This window comes from Physeter macrocephalus, chromosome 16, assembly GCF_002837175.3.
Source record: "Physeter macrocephalus isolate SW-GA chromosome 16, ASM283717v5, whole genome shotgun sequence".
NCBI classification, from domain to species: domain Eukaryota; kingdom Metazoa; phylum Chordata; class Mammalia; order Artiodactyla; family Physeteridae; genus Physeter; species Physeter macrocephalus.
The window spans coordinates 102,466,615-102,489,051 of NC_041229.1; the positions used below are offsets into that span (position 1 = coordinate 102,466,615).

General features: G+C 48.2%; 2 protein-coding genes across 11 annotated transcripts in view; both read right to left on the minus strand.

Annotated features, from left to right (window-relative positions):
• The window catches only part of RASGRP2 (RAS guanyl releasing protein 2), a 5,515-nt gene extending 4,819 nt beyond the window's left edge, over nt 1–696 (minus strand). Inside the window, exon 1 of the mRNA XM_028500932.1 lies at nt 578–696. Within this exon, the coding sequence (XP_028356733.1) occupies nt 578–696 (119 nt within the window). The remainder of the gene's footprint in view (nt 1–577) is intronic.
• Nucleotides 697–2,928: 2,232 nt separating this feature from the next.
• On the minus strand, nt 2,929–16,884 carry SF1 (splicing factor 1). Of its 10 annotated transcripts, none has more exons than XM_055091503.1 (14): nt 16,109–16,884; nt 14,617–14,745; nt 11,803–11,878; nt 8,616–8,768; nt 8,329–8,418; nt 7,796–7,979; nt 7,592–7,707; nt 7,380–7,487; nt 6,474–6,654; nt 5,941–6,214; nt 5,547–5,606; nt 5,243–5,422; nt 4,294–4,498; nt 2,929–3,860 (listed from the first exon to the last, which is right to left on the minus strand). In XM_055091503.1, the coding sequence occupies exons 1-14, from the start codon at nt 16,494–16,496 to the stop codon at nt 3,731–3,733; spliced, it is 2,274 nt and encodes a 757-aa protein (XP_054947478.1). In that variant the 5' UTR covers nt 16,497–16,884; the 3' UTR covers nt 2,929–3,730. The 10 variants fall into 10 exon arrangements, with proteins under 10 accessions (XP_054947478.1, XP_023988943.1, XP_023988934.1 ...); XM_024133175.3 differs by having other exon boundaries at nt 16,466–16,873; XM_024133166.3 differs by lacking the exon at nt 4,294–4,498 and having other exon boundaries at nt 16,109–16,882.
• Nucleotides 16,885–22,437: the final 5,553 nt, after the last annotated feature.

Sequence of the window (22,437 nt, forward strand, 5' to 3'; positions counted from 1 at the left end):
GCTGACCTCAGATCCTGCTTTGTTCTTTGAGCAAAAGGAGCCCAGGGCCTGGTGCTATTTCACAGGATGCCTGGGCTTCCCAGGGCAGGGCAGTGGGCCGGTGGAAGGGGAGAACTGGGTGCTCTGGTCTGAGGGCCAAAGAAGCATGTCAGAGACCGGGACAGCCGCAGGATGCTATTGAGTCTGGTTCAAGGAAGGCCAAGCTGTTTCTGAGGACTCTCTGAGCCACAGCAGACCCAGCCCTGGAATTACCACCCCAGTATGGGGGCCAAACTCCAAGTCTTCCAAAGGCCAAGCTCTGCTCTACCCCTGCTCCCAAATAGCGTCTGTTCTGGTCTTCCATAGTGCGTGCTTCAAAGCAGAGAAAAAAGACCATGAAGAGAACACCAAAACACATCTGCACAGAGACCATGAGAACTTAGAAAACTTCCTCTTAAAACTTGTTTGCATTTTAAAAGTTTTTTACACCTTGTATTTCAAAAGAATGCCTGGTGGCTCTCAGGTCTCAGTTCCCACCCTCAGCCTTTCCTCCTGGGCTGTGCCTCTGGGGAGGTTCACCCCACCCTCCACCAAGCACCTGGTCTCTGGGCTTGGCCAGCATCTTGGGCTGCCTGGCCCGTGGTTCCTTGTGGAGGGCGGGGTAGAGCTCAGAACCTCCTTGGCACAGTTGTCGACAAGGTAGCGCCAGTTACCCATGTTGTCACCTCATGCCCCAACTGTGGCTGCATGCTCTGGGCCACACAAACCTTTGCACTGCCCCCTAATTCTCCTGCCACTATGGACCTGCTCCTAACAGAGCATTCCTAGCTTCTTATCCTGCTCCCCAAGTCAACTCAATCCACACCCCCTCCCTGCTCATCAACTTAGTGCTCACCCTGCCCCTGCACTCAAGGCACTTGCTGAACTGGGACACATCCTGTTTCTCTTGGGAAACAGATGTACTTTGAACTGGTTTCTCCAACTACCTTCCTTGTGGGTTCTTTTGGTCTCTGTTGCGTCATTGGCACCCACTCAAACTTTCCAGTCTTTTCCAAAGGTGATGCCACCTCAGGAGCCCCTCTTTTATTTTGCATCCCCCAGCCCAGCATGATGGAAACTTGAAGGCTGAAACTGACCTGTTTCCCCAAGTCCTTCTCCCCTTTCACCCCCATTAGTGTTGCGTGCATAGATTTTAAAGAACCCTGAGAGCACACTTTCCCAACCTGAACTAACTCAAGGTTGTTTATGTCCTACTAAGTTTCTAATCAGAAATCCTGCCTCCTTCCTGGGACCAATCTTGGGTTTCTCCAGAGCCCTTGGCTGGGTCTCAGTAACAGAGCCCTAACAGTGACCTTTCCCAAACGACATTCCTTTCACCAATCTAGCTTTGAGGGGGTGGGGAGACACTGCTGCTGCAGCGGAACAGAAACAGGGTCAAGTAGAGGGCTCTTCTCTACCCTAGGTGTCCAAGGCGGGTGGGAGAGCACTTCTCCCTCCGGTTCCACCACAAAGGCAGGTGCTTGCTGTGGTTCTGAGGGCCAAGCCTTCCTGCTGTCTCTCTTCCATTTCAGGGCCTTGAGCTGCTTGGAGAAAGGCCGACACTGATGCCTCCTTCAGCCACTTGTTACCCTCCAAAACCTTTAACAAAAGCTGACGGCAGGGAGCAGAAAAGAAGTGTGCACAGGAATGGAGCTGGCCCCAGGGGAGAGAAACAGAGATAGCTAGGCTGTGGTTAAGTCATCTATTGATTTTATTTCTAAAACCCACATAGCGCCACTTTGCCTCTTCCAGAGCTTCAAAGAGCTAATTAACTGCCCAATGAGCTCACCAGGGAAACCAAGCTTGTGGGGAGTAGCAATGAGATGAAGCCGAGGTCAAAGAGGGTTGCCAGGCCCCAGGCCCTGCCCCCATTCTGTCAGCTAAGCACAAAGAGAAAATATCTCCCGGCTCCCTTTTAGTCAACTGAAGTTTAGGGTTTGCTTAGGAAGACCCAGGAACAGGTGTGGGTTCTGAGGCTTCATTAACCCCTGCGGGCCTACAGCAAACACAGGCACCCTGGATGGGGCCCAGACACCCAGGCTCTGCTCCAGATAAAACAGCAGTAGCCAGCCCCAGCGTGAAGCTGGAAAGCAGCCCAGGCCAGCGTTGTGCTGTCGCCACTAGCCAGGAGCCGTGGGCAACAGGAGCTTGCTGTCCCTCAGCCTCCTGGAAGGAAGGAAAGCTAGTGGGAAAGGGCAGGCCCCAGCACAGCTCTCCCCAGGGGAACTGTAGCAAAGCAGCAGCAGCTGAACAAAAGACCCTCACTGCCCCATGTTATGTCATGAGGTGAATTTTTCTGGTGCCACCATGGGCCCTATCTACTACCCCAGACACAAAAGACCAAAACAGCCTGAGACCCTCTGCCAGGTGCTTACAAAGCACAAGGTGGGACCCCTTCTCCTGCCCCACCTCTCCCCGAAGCCTGCAGTGCTGGCAGGCTGCGAGTCACCAGCAGAGAGAGAAAAAGCCACTTGGCGGTTTTACTTGGCAGCTCTGAGCCTGACAGGCAGGATTAGTTGGCTTGACCTTTAGTGCCGATGCCTCCCTAGGCCCAGGACCTCACAGTCAGGTGGCAGCTTCCAGGCACAAATCACAACTGGAGCTCATCGCATGTGGAGGTCCAAGCCCCAGGGAAAGGCCTTCGAAAGGACAGAGACCATGGAGGGGGTGGGTCACCAGGTTCTCAGCCATTAACTACTAAGGCAGAGGGAGGAGGTGGGGCCGCCCACACACCAGCTTCCCCCAGCGAAACTGCACAGGGAGGTAGACAGGGGGCTTCCTTAATGAAGGTCCCAGATACTCTCTAGGAAGAAAAGGACAAGTGCGGCCAGAAGCTGAACGCAGGTAAGGTAACTGGTGCTGATGGTGGCAGAGGGGATTTAAAAGAAAAGGAAATAAACAGACCCAAAAAACCACACTGCTCTTTTATTCAATGGAACATCCCCCTTTTAACGCAGTGTTGAATCATACACCAAAAAAAAAAAAAAAAAAAAAAAAAAAAAAAAAAAAAGTCCAGAGAAATTTCTGCAGATAAACCAGTGAAGAGAACGCGCATTATACATTGTCAACATAATCACTCCATGAAGAGGAAGGAGGAAAAAAAGGAAGCAGAATGGAAAACAAAGGGCTCAAACCCCTAGACACTGCAAAACACTGACATTTGGGACTAAAATAAATTTGAAAAGGAAGCCTTCCAGGAAAGAGAGGAACAAATGGAATCTGAGGCAGCTCAGGTGCTCAGGGGCGTGGAAAGGGCGCTCCTGGCTGGCAGACAAGCCCACGGCGGCGTAGGCGGCCCCGACTGCTGGCAGGGATGCCAGGACGGATATGGACCCTGGACCTGGGGGTCAACCCGCTAGTCTACAAAGGTGGCAGAGACAAAACCCCACGCTTAAAATTAGGAAAGAAAAAAATCTCAGGGCGACTATGGCACCTTGAAAATCTTAGAACCAAAGGAACCCCACACTAGCCTGACACTGATGGCCAAAAGCCTTTGCCTAAAAACCGTTTGTTCCTCTCTCCTTAGAAAGAGAAGAACGAGGAATGAAAAAGGGAAAGGAATCTAATTGCAGCAGAAGACCGGGGAGAGCATCTCCTTGGACGGAGTCTGAAGAAAGGAAAAGATAAGGAAATAACAAAGGAAAAAGAAAAAATTAATAAAAAATTTCACAATATGGAGCCAGCGTGTTCCGATTCCGTCCATAAAAATAACTCAGGCTGCTTTGCCGAACCATCCTGTCCACCAGGGGCGCTGCTGAGGCTGTCTGCCTGGAAGGGTCACCAATGGGCGCGGAAAGTCCTCACTCTCATGGCTCGGGCCATCGCCGCCGCGGGGAGGGATCCTGGCGGCCCGGTTTGGGGAGAGGCAAAGGGATTTGGGTGAGGAGAGAAAGAAGACAAAGAAGACACTCGATGCTACGGGGCGCCAGGAGAGCCCAAGCTGGCGCCCCTACTACCGCCTGCCCGTTCCTAAGCGAGGCCTCAGTCGCTTGGCCCAGCCCGGTGCGTGCACACACACACATGCGTGCACACAATCACATGCGTGCGTCCCAATGTCTGGCTCCATATGGTGAGGTTCGGCGTGTGTTTAAACGAGACCAATTCTCTCTATATATAATATATATTTTCTTAAAAAACCGAGTCTAGTTCTGTGGTGGAGGCGGTGGGGGAGCTGGAGGCATCCCGAAGGGTGGCATGCCCGCCACCCCCATGCCCATCATGGTGACAAAGTTAGAAGGGTCCATGGGAGGCGGAGGAGGAGGGGGCGGGGCATACATCATGCCGGCGGAACCAGGCGGCGGAGGCGGCGGAGGGGGAGGGGCCCCGGGCGGCAGAGGCGGCTGGACCCCTGGGGGCAGGGGCACCATAGTGGGGTTGCCTTGCATCTGAGGGGCTCCTGGAGAAGCTGCGGCAGCCGCCTGCTGCTGTTGCCATGGCGGGATGGACCCTGTGCCAGCGCTCGTGGTGGTAGTCGTCGTATCTGGGGTGGTAAAGAAGCCCAAGGTCACACGCGCGGGGGCACACCGCGGGCTCTCTGCGGCTGCTGCCTTGGGATGGGGGGGCGAGGGACGCCTGCTCCTTGCTTGGCATGCGGTACGGTGGTGGGGGGCGGGCGGGCGGGCCTGTCCTGGCGATGGGGGTGGAGGGGTGGGCAGGACTACCCTGGGGTCAGCCTCGAGGTCTCTAGGCTTAACAGAGTAAGCCCTTTGTCACCAGTGCCCCTGGAAGGGCTGAGGGGAGGTACCAGACACAAGAACCGGCTCTGACATCCCTCCGCCCATCCGCCGCCACCACCGAACGGCACATTCAACCTCAAGGCCACAGCTCCTCTCCCCACTGCCCGATCCCACCCCCGCAGTCTCTCAAGCCCCAATCACATCCCTCTCCAGAGCAGGCATGCACCACCCCCAACCCCGGCCTAACGCATAGGCTTGGGCCAGCCAGCAGCTCCCCGGGCAGAGAGCCCGTACTTCTGGCACCCTCCCTATGATGGCGGCTCCCCTCCAGGCCCCCACAAACCTCTCCCCAGACACAACCACACCAAACATCAGCTCTCCTCCCCGAGGCCCCCGGGGGCCACAAGGCCCTTCTGTTTACCCTGCAGCAGAGACCAGAGTCTCACCCCAAGGTGCCTGCCTGCCTGTCTGCCAGGGTCTCGCATTCCTCTCAGCGACCGCCCCCCGCAATCCCACCCACCCCCACAAGCCCAAAATATTCCACTCACTTTGCTGCCATGGCAAAGGGGTACTGGAAGCCATACTGCTGCTGGGCGGAGGGGGTGGCGGAGGCTGCTGCTGCTGCTGCTGCCATGGGGGAAGAGGACCAGAGGGAGGAGGTGGAGGCTGCCCACTGGGAGGCGGCGGCGGCGGCGGCATCATGCCCATAGGTGGCGGCGGCATCATACCTGCAGGCAGGTGGAGACAAGGGTGAGGCCTCAGGGGAGGAGAGGGATTTGCGACAGAGCCCCCACTCACTCCCAGGCCTGGGAGGCGACACCCCAAAGTGAGCAAACGGCCGGGCTCCATTACCTTTTCCTTGATGCAGGCGATAGACCCCAGAGCCCACAGGCGTACTTCCCAGGTACTGATCTTGATGGAAGGAAAGAGCAGGAACTTAGCAGGACATTGGAACTGGCCACGGAGGACACCGCCCCACCAGCAGCTTAGCCGCACAGCTTGCAATCACTACCCGCACAAGAGCAGTTCTGGGACTCCGCCTCTAAGCAGTAGGCTTGTGCCTACCCACCACAGAAGTCCCTCCCTGAACCAGGATGGAACCTTCTTCCTGACCTGGAGCCCAAGCCTTGGCAAGAGACTCAGTACCAACACCCGATTGCTCTGAGACCTGCTTCCAGTGTGCAGTGACGATACAAACCCTTGCTTATCCCAAAGCCCCAAGGTTTCTGGTCTGACACTTACTTACCCATTGGAGGAGGGCCATGGTGCCCAGGTGGGTGGGGGCCCTGGTTCATCGGTGGTGGCGGCGGCTGCATCCAAGGAGGAGGGGGTCCATTCGGGTTGTGCTGCATGGGATGTCCACCATGCCCGCCCGTCAGGCTGGGTAACGGGTGTGGGAAGCTGTGCGGGCCACCTCCGGGCCCACCAGGGCCACCTCCGTGCATGCCATGGTAGGGCCGACTCTCTGACGGGCCAGAATTCATCCAGGGTGGGCGGCTCTGGGTAGTGGACATGAGAGACTACGTGAGAGCATTTCCCGCCAGCGTCCCTGCCTGCTCCCCCTGGTGGCAACACTGTTCTTTCGGCTATGCCACAGGACCAGGACACAAGGACAAGATCTTCCCCAAACTGAGAGGTCCCCAAACATTCCTGACGTCCCGAAAGAACAATGTTGCCGCCCATGTCCACCTGTTCTACCCAAAGCACCTGGCCATGTTCCCCCAGTCTCTTCGGAAGACAAGGGGGGCCAGGCTGTCAGAACCAGCCCTTGAAGCTCACCGGCGGAGGTGGATTGTTGGCGGGAGCAGCGGGCCGAGGTGCACTGGCCAGGGGTGTGGTGGCAGGCCCAGAGGTGGAGCCCACAGATGCGGGCACAGGTGCCTCCCCCAGTTCAGCCATGAGGGACAAGTATTCTTTATCCATCCGCGCTTTATCCTGAGCTGACTGGGGGTCACCAGGCCTGAAGGTGGGGAGGGTGACACAAAGAGAGAAAAGGAAAAAAAAACTCAAGATGGAAACCTTTACTGTGAGAAATTTACACAGAGTTAAGTTCTGAGGAATTCAGTCACCCTTTCTAACCACTTCCTCAAAATAGTCTAATCAGCTCTTCAGTTCCATGCCCAGCTCTGCCACTGGGATTACCACATGTGCCTCTGCCAGAGCAGAGACCCTTAGGGCAAGAACAGAGGAGACAGGAAGCACCAGACCAGAGCCAACCACGCCAGCCAGGAAAGCGCAGGTTTTTCCAAAATAGCAAGTTTCATCAATTTCTACATTCCAGGTTTGAGGGAAGGAAAATCTATGCAAGACCGGAGCAACTGCCAGAACTTCCTTAACAAAGCTTTTTATATTTGCCACCCAAAGTAGAAAAACGTTGCTATCAAATGCTGGTTCGCAACTGGTCCTAACTCCACAGGACTGCTGTCTTCTTATACCAAGCTTAAGCAACAAATGGCAGTTAACATTAAGCCACTGTGAAAACACCTACACCCACAGGGAAGTTTTCCAGTTTCCCTGGGCTCAAGATAAGCAATAAAACAGGGATGTTCTGCATCAGCTGTTTCTAATCATCCTGGGCTTTAAATCACACCATTACAGACCACGTTCACAGAAAGCAAGCTTCTCTTGGGTCTGCAGGTTAACAGGAACTGTCCTGTATACCACGGGCTACCAGGAAACCCTCACCTTTGGAATTTGCAATCGGAAGCAATGTGGCCAGCCCCTCCACACTTGGTACACACTGTGGTATTGGTAATGCTGCGGGTCTCCGAGCTCTGCCAGGGTCTTAAGATCCTGTTGAGAGGAAAAAGTCACCTGAAGGGCTATGGCCAACCACCCTTCTTCCATAGGTTCTTCAGGTCTCTGTGCACTCCCCTCTAAACTGATCATATACGCACCTGTTATCGTCTTCCCGAAGGGTCCCATTCAAACGAGCCAACTCTCGAAGCTGCATCTTCCGTAGATCGTTCTGGTCCTCAGGAGTCTCGATACCCTGCTTCAGAATGTTTCTTATCTGGTGGAGATGCAATGGGCAAAGTTATATAAGTCCTCGGACTACCACCTAGAATTCTGGCTAGAGGCTTCCTTTCTGGCTCCCTCACCTGTTCTACTGCTTTCTTCACATTCTCCATGGTATTGGCAGTAACCAGGGCATGAAGCGGCTCATCTTCTCCTGGCAACATCTGGCCATCTTTGCGCCCGACTTTCCCTTCTTTCACAGAGCCTTTCCCCCGGATCATGATCTTGGCATTACACTCCTTCTCTATGTTCTTCAAGGTGTTCCCTCTGTCAAAGGCAGAAAAGACCGTTGTCATACCTGACACGCAAATTCACACGCCAGAGTGGCTCGCTGGGCACTGGAAGGAAACCTGAGTGCAGAGAATGGGATTTTCCCACCAAGAGCTCCATGATCTCTAAGTTAAGGTCACAGACACAGCAATCCTCAAGATCTGACTTCTCTGCGGTGAAATGGGAAGTTAAAGAGATTTTCTCACAAAAAGGCATGCACTCAGCCAAAGTGAACATCCTACCAAAAACAGAAGATAAGCCACCAGTGGCACCCAAATGGGCACAAGACAGACACATCTCCCAGGTCCTTAGGAATTCTATATTCCACAGGATAGTAGTTACTCACCTGGGCCCAATCAGCAGCCCCACAAAGTTGATTTCTGGATACTCATCTTGTGGAATCATTACTTTATCGCTCACACGTGTTGCTGGAGGTCTAAGAAAGAAAAGACTCATAGACTCTGCACACTTCCAAGATGACACAAATCGAGAGCTCTTCTAGAACTAACCCCTGACACCACGTGTTAATTACAGGTGACTGGGGGTAAGGAATAAGAGGTTAGTACCAAAACTGCTCCACCAGACCACACCTAATCCGGTGTCCTTGTCCCAGATCACCTGGCCCCCGCTTACTTGTAATCTGCAGGTGGCTTGAAATCAGGGTTGAGGGCAACCATTTCCGTGATGAGGTTATGCCGCTCCTCTTCAAGCTTTTTGCGGGTGCGGAACTCGCGAGTGTTAAGCCGCTTCCCCTCGCTATTGTAGATGGGCTCAGGGGAAGGGGACCTGTGGGAAACAGACCACCATCACTGTTCTGCCTTCACTTTTCTCTCATTCCCACATGGGCTAAAATAAGTCTTCCCCAGCCCCTCTGCCTCTCAGACCCTAACTCAACACTCTTCGGAGGAACCGACCATAACGTGTGCTATTCACGATCGTGTGGAATGGGGAGGTGGAAGCTGGCTTAGCATTAGGGGGACTGGGGTGTGTGTGAGAAAGAAAAAAGTAGTTTTGCTTCTAAAAGTGATGAGAGGAAAAAAAGTCTGTCCTTCTGGGGGAAAATCTCTAGACTGTAAATGGCAAGGACAGTATCATCCTCTGGAGTCTTCTTGCCAAATATGAATTTGCTTTCATTTGAAAAAAAAATTAACATTACAACTTTATGAACCACAGAAACCCCAAGTTTAGGTAAAACGTTAACTCTTGCAGAGCTCATGCCCTATCAGGAAGAGAGTCTGTACCCCTACCACATAGTAAGTATGAGCTCTTTAACCCAATGCAACTGGGACTCAAGGCTACTGCAGCTACTTGGCCCCCACAATGGAGAGAGATGGTTCAAGGCTTCGTCTCTGCTTTTCCTTCAATGGCCTGGCTGGCTGTGTCCAAGGCCCAGGAGTCAACCTGTTTTCTGGCTGTTCGAGGTTGGGGAGTCTGGGTAGAGAAAACCGTTAAATTGCTAAAGCAGCTTCTGTGAGAGGCTGCAAATGCAGATTTGGTCAAGTACTTGTCTAGGGTCTGAACCTGCAAACAGCAAGGGGAAAACCTATGATTCTCCACCAGAGTTTACAAGTCCAGAAAGCAGATTTTCTCTCTCTTTTTTTAAGGAGTAAAATGCTGTTGCTACAAGTAAAAAATAGTAATGATAAAATGGTCAGTTTACCACAGCTGGATTTTGCGGTAATTAAAAAAAAAAAGAAAAGTTACACTCCTAGAATTCTGAGTTAAGATTACAAAAAGGACCATAGCTTGATACTCTGAATGAAAATTTAGTAGCAGCTGCAAGAAGGGAAGAGACCATGTGGATCAGGTTATTTTAAAAACATCCTGAAAGTAGTCAAGAACTCCTACACCCTTGGTTTAGTTGAGAGAACCTTGCCTAGATGGAGAGCAAGGACTGAACTCGGCTGCTCCCACTGTCTTCAGCCTAAAGGGAACCATGTCATACCACGTTACACACACGATGGAATAAAAGGTCAGGTTTGTTCATGGCTAATGACGGCTAAATGACACCTCCGTTTCTAGCATTTGTATAAACTGTTAGCACAATCCAATAATAGTGAACAAAAACAAACATACCCCAGCTTATTAGACTATCATCTTATACACTTAAATCTATAAGAGGTTTTAAAACATTTTTAACTGTGCAACTTGAGCAAAATCAAAATGGCATAAAGTGGCTTCATACTGAGAATACACCTTCTTAAGAAATAATCTTAAGTAAGAAACTCATAGCATTTCCCTCGAACCTGGGTTCTTTCACAGCAAAACCATCAGGCATTAATTAGGGCCTCTTTCAAATTGAATACAAGGGAGAAAAAAAAAACCTCTGCTCTGTTTTTATTTCTAACATGCTTGATGTTTCTAATTCCCACCTCATTCATAGCTGTCTAGAATTAAGCATTTCTGGCTAATCACCAGTTTTACCAGCACCAAATTCGTCATTTAAAGGCCCCGCAACAGTGAACCTCTTTCCAAATTGTGGAAATGAAAGGCAAAAGCCAATATTCTAGAGGTCAGATTGGCCCAATTTCTTTGCTTTGAATAGGCATTGTGTTATAGATCATCTAGTTTCTAATCCAAATTCTCCAGGAAGCAAAGGTTTGTTAAAAATTCAACTTTTTGAGGAATTGCCTGGTAACCTGTAGACATGTTATTAAAGGGAAAAAGGCCAAAAAGGCACTAACAGTTGTGGTCTACAACCTATAATTCAAATCTTAAAAAGAAAAAACTCAAAATATAAAACATAATACAACCCTCCAACCAAAATCTACTGGTAAAAAAATAATTAATTAAATAAAATTAAAAGCGTCAATATGGAGAAATAAGTTAATTTGTTTCCTGACAAAGGGCAGCAAAAAGATGCTTAAGTGAGTGGCTTCTAAAACCATTACATCATCTTCCTGATTTAACAAGTTATTAAAATGGGTAACAAAAACCAAAAACACTACTTTTTTAAAACAAAGTGTTTTGAACTATGCTGCATGCACTAAGACAAATTTCAGAGAGGGAGGCGTACTGCCCTTCTATTAAATGGACCAGATTTTAGCTGCTCAAATATCAGCCTGCCAATAAAATTCCTGTTTAAAAAGTTCATTTCCCTCAGACTGTTTACTTTTCAGAGGTGAGAGAAATTATAAACTGAAATGACAAGACCACAGCTGTTTGAAGACCACACTCCCTTAAAAAAAAAAAAAAAAAAAAAAAAGTAATTTAGGGTTGGTTGCTTGCCTTCCCAAAACAGGTGAGAATATTCTGGCCCTCCCAACACCCCAGGCAATGGCCAAGGCTGAAAATTAACTGGCAGTGAAGGAAGTTGGTTAGAATCTTGTCTATTTTAAAACCATGTCAAAACCATGAGCAGGAGACTGCAGCAATGAGCTGACCAGAATGAATTTCTGGCCTACTCAGATTCAGTGATGCTCAAAAATATTCATATTCCCTACATTGTGTAGTACCTGTGAGGAAAACTTTACACCTGGGCTCTCAGCCAAAGCAGGTACTGAAACGGCTGGTTAACGGGCCACCTCACTGTCCCTACCAGTGGGTAAATCAGGTTAAAAATCTACATGCTTACCAAATGAAAACCGGTTGTCCGTTTTCCTGTAACTTTCAATTCTGCTAGTAATTAAATTTCATTCCAATTTCCTGACTGATGACTAACCATATATACTGCTAATTTACACTCTAGTTCCCAGAATGGTCACAGTACCAGTCTTCTTACTAGGATTTTATTGAACTGACACAACATGTTGCCACCAGTAAAACGTATTGAGAAAAAGGTAAAAGCGTTACTGTCAGCTGGTTAAAACTGTTTCCCAACCTGTCCTCAGGGTTAGGGGGGATGCCCAGGTCTCCTGTGCGCAGTTTACGAGTCAGGTCTTCTATCTGCAGTTGCACTGGAAGAAACCAGGTTAGGAAAGAAAAAAAAAGGATGGAAAAAAGACAATGTTACCAAAAAACATCTCAAATCTCAACAACAAGCATGAAGAACTCGGAGACTTTGAAAGGGACGACTGATCAGTGAACACATTGAGGCAAAAACCCCCAACCACCTATTGGCAGGAGTCCATTTACATCTATAAGTATCTTTCACTTCAAAATGGTTATCACTTAAGGAAGCAAACAATTTGTTGGAAGAGGGGTTAGCAGTATAGACTGTTCGCTAAGGCTAACATCAAAGCAATTATTAGGAGGTGTTTCACCTCTCCCTCCCCACCAAGGCTTGCTATACAACTGGTACCCAGAACTAAACCACGTTATCACCAATATCCTGTTCCCACCAAATTACATTCTTGAGTGCAAGACTCTTAGAGTTTATTTTTCCTTCATTAAATATTAAACATAACCCAAAATGAGACTCAATTAACATGGGACAAGGAAAAACACCAGTTAAGCAAAGATCATTTTCATTGATACCAGGCTTAATATTCCTTAAATAAGACATTTAATAACCAATTCAACAATCTCATATAAGTTTGTACATACTATTTGTGTAAAACCAGATCCAAAGAATCTCCCGATACCTGTTGTTTTTCATTCAAAATTTATGACAATCCATATACCTTAATAAACCAGTAACCGTTAAGATGCAAGAAGTCTGTTTTTAGACTTGCTCCTTATGTGAGGAGTAAAAGTAGGGGTGCAGAGGATGAAAAGTGTGGGTCAAGGACAGTATGTGTGGCCCTCAGACCTTGACAAATGAGGCTGTATGTGAAAAAGAGAGATGAGGGTTTCACAAAAGTTCAGTGATTCCAGGGAAATATTACCCGGATGATTTCTCAAGATAATGGCACTGCAGAACCAGACCACTTTCTTCGGCATGCTGAAGACCACCTGTTTCTTACCTTTGTAGCATCTGAGTGTTCTAAACAGATACTTCTAAATAAGGGCAAGTTTTACTGGGTTGGGTTAAAGTTGAGTTGGCTCCAAGAATTAATGCATGTCTAACCCCAGACACCCTTCTAATTTTAAATACATCCCACAGGGATATATCACACAGCCACTCAAAACTCTGAAGAAATGAAAATCCACATTAATATCAAGAGAAGATATTGGGGGCATTCTGTACAAGGCAGTATGTACAATGAAAGACAGAAATGCAGTAAGACACACATGGGCCCCTAAGCTCTTTTATGCCAGAAAAGTTCTGACTTGGCAGTCAAGTATTAGCTCAACAGCTCAAGGTGAAAGTCACCTTCATGGAGATAGGCAGTCATCTTAACTGGACTGTAGGGGTATGGGATCTGATCTGAGGAAATTGCTGGCACTTAAATCAAAAGGCTGCTATCTTCCTTGGAGCAGAGACCTACAGTAGCCTAGGCTCTGATTCTCTCTACTTTGATTACAGCTATAAATAGTCCTTAGGTCACAGAGCATTAACTCCCTCCAAGGGAAGAGTGCTGGAGATGTAAAGAATGAGTTTGTTTTTCCCATTTTCTACATCTGCTTGTGTCCTTGGGATATCACTCCACTAGGAACATTTTCATAAGGTTATCAAGACCCAGACCAGTCAAATATGAGACATAAAGGGATGGGTGGGAGTAGACTGAACAGTGGGGAAAGAAGAATTATTAGTATTGCAAAAAAAGAGATAGACAATTCCAACACCTCAAAATTCTCAGCAATCTAGAAACACAAGAGATTAAGATCCTCAAGAACAACAACGGCCTTGAAGTATTTTTATTCGTGAAGGCCATAACCTCACGGGTCTAGGAGGCGTCTGCCCTAATTTACTCCAAAGGGGATGTTTATTTGGTTAGTAGGAAATGTTTATCAAGTGAACTTTTTTGAGACAGCTGCACAAGTACATAAATAAAGGTAAAACTTGCATTAATAACCTTGTATTTAAAAAAAGTTAATTTTGAGGTTAATTTCATTTCTACTGTGGACAGTCATTCTTCTCAAAATTTCTCAACAATTAAGATCTTTTATCCTAACCACCTCATTATTCCATATCCAAGCAGTATCCCTTTCCCTGCAGAGTTCTTTAGTAGTAAACACAAGAGCCCTCATTTCAAGACAGCTCTCCACAAAAGACCAAACCAGAAAAGATGCTAAAGGAAAGGTTAAATTCAACAAAATGGTAAAAAAGGGGTGCACTGTAAACACACTTTCAGAACCACTTTTTGATTAAACTGAGCTTTTTTTTTTTTCCCCTTTTAGAAAGTACCTATAAAAAATAAAAGACCACATTTTAGGGAAGGGAGAAATATGAAATTATGGTGAAAGGCCATGCTGTGAAAAAGGTACTTGGTTTACAATACCTGCAGTGTTCTCCACTGGGGCCGTGTCCAGAGAGGCATAAAACACTCACCTCATCAACTGGCAATGAACAGCAGCTGAAAAGGGTGGGGTGGGGTGCTGGACTGGGGACTATTCTCACTCCTAAGTGGGCCCCTCTACCCTCCTGGCACTCATGGAGAACACTGCTGTTACCAACAGACCAAAACAAGGAGCTACAAATGCAAGACTCACAGAGCAAAAACTGATAGATTATACCAAAGTCACAAGTACACCTGACCATACCTCCTCTCAAAAAAGAGAAAACTTTGAAGTCCCACACTTTCAACAGATAAAATGTTGCCCAGAATAGTAACAATCCGAAAATGCATTTGGGTGCAGAACGTGTATTTACCTATATAAGCTCTTTCTTGTTCCCGAGTAAGTCCAGGGGGGATAACCGTTGGCATTCCTGGAATCACCGTCTTCTGTTCCATTGTGTCTTGGTTCCAGCGGCTCCTCTTCCGCTTCTTACTGGGAAAGTCTAAAAAAATCAAAGTTCATCAGATGCAAATATAAACCAGCAGAGTAACTACCAACAGAAGTTTAGGATACTTATGATTATTACACACAACCTCAGCTGACTGTGAAACTCAGAGCTTGACCTAAAATGGAAACGGCAAAGAATGGAAGACAAACCTGAGAAGTCAAGTCAAGAGACATGGCCACTAGAAGGGGACCTGGACCTGGGTCTGAAAAGTTAACATTTCACATTTATAATTTTTGTCCACAGAAATTCTGTGAAGTATGTAAACAAATTAACATATCTCAATGCATAAACGTTCAAGTAGTAAAATAAAATATTGAGAAGATAATATACTACGTGGTTATTCATAAACACCTTAACAGCCCCAGGGGAGATAAGAGTAAACTAAACATTCAGATAAGCCTGTAAAGCAATATTGGGACCTGCTGGCTCCTCCCACCTCCCCATCAGTCACCTGTCTAAGGGGGCCAAAACACAACTAAACCTATATTTACTAAGGGAAAAAACTGAATTCTTCAGCAAGATCACTTTTTTCTCAGAAATTCAGCCAAGATCAGCATTCAATTTTCCTGGCCAGTTGGACATTTAGTGTCTAAAAGATGCATCAAAAGTTCAACAAAGAACAAACTATACAAAAACAGCCAAATCCTCCTTCTCCGGTACACAGGCAGAAACTCCCCAGCATTTGGTACACAAAAGTGTTCTTCTCAGGGGCCAGACCCAGGGGGAACGCCTCAAGAGGAGAAGGCATGTCACATTTCATAGGTAGATAAAGGGAAATTAGGAAACGAACAGCATTTCCTCCCCTAAAAAGAGCCACAAAAATATCAGACCCAACCATCCTGTGAAGACTTTCAACCTCTTTGGTTCTCTACAGTGAAAACCCTGCCTTACTGCAGCAGTCGAGGAGCTACTCTAGGTCCTTTTCTCCCTTTAGGACTCTTCTACAACCAGGAAAAGGACGCTCCACGTCATCAACTGACCCCTTCACACCCTCCAGAGTTGCACACCCAACACCCCATCCACACACTCGACCCCCTCCACACCTCTCCCCTACACCAGGGGTGGAGAACAACAGGGGGTCCCCCCCCCCACCTAGGCTTTCAGGCTGGCCGCAAAGCCCGGCCGCCACACTGCGCCTGCGCGCAACAAACTTCCTCCCGCCGGGCCCCCACCCCTAACGCGCGTGCGCACTCGAGGCCCGAGAACCCGGCCGCGCGCCCCGTGGCGCCTCCGCCCGGGTCTCCCCGTGCGCGCGCGCCCCACAGCCGCGTGCAGCCGCCGTCGCCGCCGCCGCGCGCCCCTCAGCCGGCCGGGCCCATCCGCGCAGCGCCTGTCGCGCTCTCTCGGCCCGACTCACCTCCTCCGCCACCGGCCGGGCCCGGGTGCTGGTCCTGACGCGGCGGCTGGGGTGGCGGCGGCGGCTGCGGTGGCGACACGCGCTGGTAGAGCGGCGGCGGAGGGGGCGGCTGCGGCGGCGGGTACGAGGAGCCCGGGGAGGGCGGCGGCGGCTGCTGGGGAGGTGGGGGGGGCGGCGGCGGGGGCGGCGGGGGCGGCGGCGGCAGCGCCGCGAAGGGGAAGGCCGCGGTCAGGGCCCCCACCGAGCCCACGGGCGGGGGCGGCGGCGGCCCGGACACCAGCAGCCCCGTCCCAGGCCCGGGGGCAGGCGGTGGCCCCGGCTCGAAGCCCCCTTTGGGGCCAGGGAGGCCCAGCTTACCCAGCGGCGTGGCGTTCGCTCCGGTCGCCATGGCGCCCCCCAGGGACCGGCGCCGTCGGCTCCTTTTCGGCGGCGGTTTCTCCTTCGCGAATCTTCTGGGGGGAGGGGACCTGACTGTGCTGCCGCGGAGCGCGCGGAGCCCGTTCTCTCACGCGGCGGGCGGCGGCGGCGGCGCGAGACGCACAAAGAGGGAGGAGAGAGGGCGCCGCGGGGGCGGGCCGGGGGCGACGGGGCCGGAGCCTGGATTGGGCCAGGCCGAGGCAAGGGGTCGAAATTGGCGGCCTCCGATTGGCGGAGCCTTAGCCCTTCTCGATGCGCGCTGGGATTGGCCGGACCGTTAGGCCAGGCGAGGAAATGGCGGCTGAGCCTGGAGAGCTGGGAGGTGTCGCAGCGCGCACTTCATTTGTTACTGCGCGAACTGAGCTCGGAGTCCAGAAAGGAGGGGATAGGGTGGGGCAAACTCTGTGACGTTTGGGGCCAAGAGCTCTCCCATTGGCTGGAGTTGATGGAGTCAATCAAACTCGGTTGCGTCGTAGTGTCATGGGATTGGCTGCTGCTGGTTCGATTCTTTTTTCTACTCCCTTCTCCTGGGGAGTAGTTTCGCTGGGTTGAAGCGAGAGGTCGCGGCGCAGAAACCCGGACCGAAGGAGACTTAGGGTCGCGGGGAACGGAGCAGCAGTGCGCATGCGTAGGTGGCGCAAAACCGCCTCTCAGCACCTGGCTTCACCTTCGACCCTCGGGTCCGATGCGGAAGCCCTTGGTGACGTCAGTCCTCGATTCCGTTGGTAACCCGGAACCGAGGGACGGGGGAGGGGCTGGCGCGGGCGGGTAAACCAGATCCGTTGACAACTCAGGTAAAAGGGGACTTCCTGTTTTTGAAAAAAATAAAAGTGGAAAAAACAAAAGCTATGAAATAGTCTTGTTGACGGATTAAGAACGATATCTGAGCCGATGGAGGTACACATATCTTACGTGGAAAGCAATATGAAGTTGTCAATTCCAAAATTAGTTTACATATATAGTGCATTTTGATTAGAATCCCAACGAGGTTGGGGTTGATTAAATCATCTTTAAGTCATATGAAATAACTGAAAATAGTGGGGAAGCTTGTAAACGAGTTTGAGGCGGAGCTTGCTTTTCCAGATAATACACAGTATAAAAGACAATAATGAAACAATGTGTTATTGTTGTAGGAAAAACAGATTAGTGCAACAGAATAGAGTCTGGAAATAGATTCCCTACAATACCTACCAAAAAGGTGGTATTTCAATTCAGTAAGGAAAAGATTTAGCTAGTAAATGGTATAGAGTCCTAAATCTAAACAATAAAACAGACGCGATACAATTTAGAAGATTATCAGGGTCATCTAGGGGTAGAGACTTTATGAAGACAGCAAACTCAAAATATAAAGAAAAAATATACTTGATTACCAAAGAAAGTAAACCTATGATAGAAGTCAACAGACAATAATACATTAGGAAAATATACTTGCCATACATATGATAAAGAGCTAATATCTATAATATGCAAAGAAGTCTTGAAAACTAATTAGAAAAAAGACAAAAACAATAGAAAATGAGCAAACACTGAATAGGCAAATCTCAGAAGAGTAAATCCAAACAGCCAAAGAAACATGAAAGGTACTAACAGCCCAAGCAGGGGAATGCAAATTAAGGTGATAATGAGAAATCTTAAATAACAATCAAATGAATTCTTTTTTGGAAAGCATTCTGTTATCTGTTAAAATTGTACCCCTTGCAGGAAAAATTTAAAAAACCTTTCAATGTAGCAGTCCAAGTCCTGGGAATCTGCCCCAAAGCAAGTCATGTGATTATATAATGCAATGAGTTCAAAGTCTTCTACTGCATTTACTGCAGCCTTGTTTGTAATGGCAAAAACCTGGAAACGAAGTAAATTACCATCAATATGTGAATGGCTGAATAAACCAGATCACCCATAACTGGGATTAGTAGGCAGCCTTGGAAAGCAGTTAATCCACCAGGTTGGTGAACATATTAATGTAACAGGAGGGTAATGCATCCTGACTCCACGGGTCAGGGTGAAGCTCCTGGGCTCAGGACTCTTCCAGACCTTGCCACCCAACGCATGTCTTCATCTAGCTGTTCATTTAAAAGTAGCCTTTAAAATAAATTGGTAATCATAAATATTGCACTTTCCTGAGTTCTGTGTGTCATTCTAGCAAATCACTGAACCTGAAGGGGGCTGTGGGAACCCCCGAATTTGTAGCCAAGTTGGACAGAGATGTGGGTAGCCTGGTGACCCGGGACTTGTGATTGAACTCCTTAACTTGTGGGGTCTTCCCCAACTCAGGTAATTCATGTCAGAAGTGAATTGCAGGGGACTTCCCTGGTGGTCCAGTGGTTAAGAATCCGCCTTCCACTGCAGGGGACACGGGTTCGATCCCTGGTCGGGGAACTAAGATCCCACATGCAGCAGGACAACTAAGCCCACGCGCTGCAACCACTGAGCCCCCAGCCAAAACTAAGACCTGACGCAGCCAAAAATAAATAAATTAATTAAAAAAAAAAAGAATTGTAGGACATCCAGTTGGTATCAGAGAATTGGTGTCAGAACATAAAGAGTAAGAAGTTTCAGGATTTCCCTGGTGGTCCAGTGGTTTAAGACTCTGCCCTTCCACCGCTGGGGACACTGGTTTGATCCCTGGTTGGGGAAGTAAGATCCTGCATGCTGCGGAGTGCAGCCAAAAAAAAAAAAGGTTTTGACCCCTACCTACTAATCCCTGGTGTTTTCTATCTTTTAACTCTAATCTGATAGTTCAGAAACGCCAGGCCCCTGGCAAGAGCGGGAGGTAGTATCATGCAGCTAGCTGAGCCTAGAGGGAGCAAATCCATGGCTGTTCACCACAACCAACCCCCCTCCGCCCTGCGTCCAGCCTTTGGAGAGCCCCGTACATGATTCCATTGCCCGAATTAGGAATAATAATATCTACGATGGAGTGAGCACACGTGATGCACCAAGTACTTTTCATAACTTTTTTCCTCTGGAAAACCATGTTTATTTACAACTCCCAATTAAAGGTAATTTGAACAAGGGGGGTATGGGTATTGGAATTTGTGAGTTAGCTACAAATTAGAAATGATAGCAAAGTAGATATGGACAAATCACATATCTGGTAAAGGACTTTTATCCAGGGTCCCAAAACTCAACAATAATAAACAACTCGTGGGCTTCCCTGATGGCGCAGTGGTTAAGAATCCGCCTGCCGATGCAGGGGACACAGGTTCCAGCCCTGGTCTGGGAAGATCCCACATGCCACAGAGCAACTAAGCCCGTGCGCCACAGCTACTGAACCTGTGCGCTAGAGCCCCCGAGCCACAACTACTGAGCCCGGGTGCCATAACTACTGAAACCCGCACGCCTGGAGCCCGTGCTCTGCAACAAGAGAAGCCACCGCAATGAGAAGCCTATGCACCACAACAAAGAGTAGCCCCCGCTCGCCGCAACTAGAGAAAGCCCGTGTGCAGCAACGAAGACCCAACACAGCCAAAAATAAATAAATAATTTTTTAAAAAAGAAACAATTTGTGTGGTGATGGAGGTGTCAACTAGTTGTAATCATTTCACAGTATACATATGTGTATCAAATCATCACACTGTATACCTTAAACTTACATGTTTTATGTCAATTAGATCTCAATAAAGCTGGGAAAAAAAACCCTATTTTTTAAAAGCAAAAGATTTTTTTAAATTAATTAATTAATTTAGTTTTGGCTACATTGGGTCTTTGTTGTTGCGCGGCTTTCTCTAGTTGCGTCGGGGTGGGGGGCTGTGGTACGCAGGCTTCTCAATGCAGTAACTTCTCTTGTTGCGGAGCATGGGCTCTAGGCACACGGGCTTCAATAGTTGTGACACGTGGGCTCAAGTAGTTGTGGCTCACGGGCTCTAAAGCACAGGCTCAGTAGTTGTGGCCCAGGGGCTTAGTTGCTCCGCGGCACGTGGGATCTTCCCGGACCAGGGCTTGAACCCGTGTCCCCTGTGTTGGCAGGCAGAGTCTTAACCACTGCGCCATCAGGGAAGTCCCAAAGCAAAAGATTTGAATTGACACTTTACCAAAGAACTCACTTTATTGTGCTTTGCTTTACTGCACTTTGCAGACTGTGTTTACAAATTGAAGGTTTGCGGCAACAGTGTCAAGCCAGTCTGTTGGTGCCATTTTTCCAACAGCATTCGCTCCCTTTGTGTCTATCTGTCACATTTTGGTAGTTCTCACAATATTTCAAACGCTCAACCAGCAAAAAGATACAACTCGCTGAAGGATCAGATGATGGTTAGCAATTTTTTTTAACAATAAGGTATTTTTTAATTAAGGTGTGTATATTTATTAAAGACATAATGCTATCGCACACTTAATAGACTATGGTATAGTGTAAACATAACTTTCACATGCACTGGAAAAACAAAAAATTCACGGGACTCCCTTTATTGTGGTGGCCTGGAACAGAACCCGCAGTATCTCTGAGGTGTACCTGTAGATGGTAAATAAGCCCAGGAAAAGATGCTCAACATCATTAGTCATGAAGGAAATACAAATTAAAACCACTATGAGATACCACTACATATGTGTTTGAGTGGCTAAAATTAAACAAGACTGACAATACCAAGTGTTCACAAGGACTTGGAGGAGCTAGAACTCAACTACCCTGCTGGTGGGAATGCAAAATGGTACAACCACTTTGGAACACAGCTTGGTAGCTTCTTAAAAAGTGAAACAAGATTCGAAATAATAATTTTTAAAGTTAGAATTAAAAAAGAAAAAAAGGGAAAAAAAAATGAAACAACACCTAACATATGACCCAGCCCTTTCACTAGAAAGCATTTACTCAAGAGAAATGGAAGTATATAGCCACACAAAGACATGTACATGAATGTTCATAGCAACTTTATTTGTAATACATAGTCCAAAACTGGAAACAGCCCAAACGTGTATCAACAGGCAACCAGCTAAACAAACGGTGGTACATCCATATGATGGAATACTACTTGGCAATAAAAGGAATGACCATTAATACGTGCAACAACACGGATGAATCTCAAAATAACGATGCTTAGTGAAAGAAGCCAAATAAAAAAAGGAGTACGTACAATATGATTCTATTTATATAAATTCTGAAAAATTCAAATTCATCTATAGTGACAGAAAACAGATCAGTGGTTACTTCGGGATGGGGAGGCAAGGAGGAACAGGAGGCCCTGATTACAAAGAGGAAGAAGCTTTGGGGGTGATGGAAATGTTTATCTTGATTGCAATAATGGTTTCACTGGTGTATATGTGTGAAAGTCATCAAATGGTACATTTTTAATATATGCAGTTCATTGTGTGCCAATTATACCTCAGTAAAGCTGTTTTAAAAGAAGCAACAGGGGCTTCCCTGGTGGCGCAGTGGTTGCGCGTCCGCCTGCCGATGCAGGGGAACCGGGTTCGCGCCCCGGTCCGGGAGGATCCCACGTGCCGCGGAGCGGCTGGGCCCGTGAGCCATGGCCGCTGAGCCTGCGCGTCCGGAGCCTGTGCTCCGCAACGGGAGAGGCCACGGCAGAGGGAGGCCCGCATACCACAAAAAAAAAAAAAAAGCAACAGAAAGAAAGCAGCTACAGAGGGACCTGCCTATAGTTTGTCACTGGAACATTGATTTCATTATCTCCACTTGATTTTATCATCTGGGAAAGGATTATGTTGCCTTTTTGGTTTTGTTTTTTAAGCCATTACAGAGTTTTTTTAAGTGGTTACTTTAAAATATCTAAACTTACGTTTTCTTACTTTTTTGTTTTGGCTGTGTGGCGTGGCATGGGGGAATCTTAGTTCCCAGATCAGGGAGCGAACCGGTGCCCCCTGCAGTGGAAGCACAGAGTCCTAACCACTGAACCACCAGGGAATTCCCTCACAAAGTATTTGATACATACAAAAGGGTGTGTGGAACCTTATGTGCATTAGGA

Coding starts and splice junctions, on each gene's coding strand:
- SF1 (XM_028501034.2), bottom strand. CDS start 16,496: ATGGCGACCGGAGCGAACGCCACGCCGCTGGGTAAGCTGGGCCTCCCT. Junction 7,488..7,591: donor CTTCGGGAAGACGATAACAG/GTGCGTATATGA, acceptor TCCTCTCAACAG/GATCTTAAGACCCTGGCAGA. Junction 5,607..5,940: donor CCATGGCCCTCCTCCAATGG/GTAAGTAAGTGT, acceptor CCTTCCATCAAG/ATCAGTACCTGGGAAGTACG.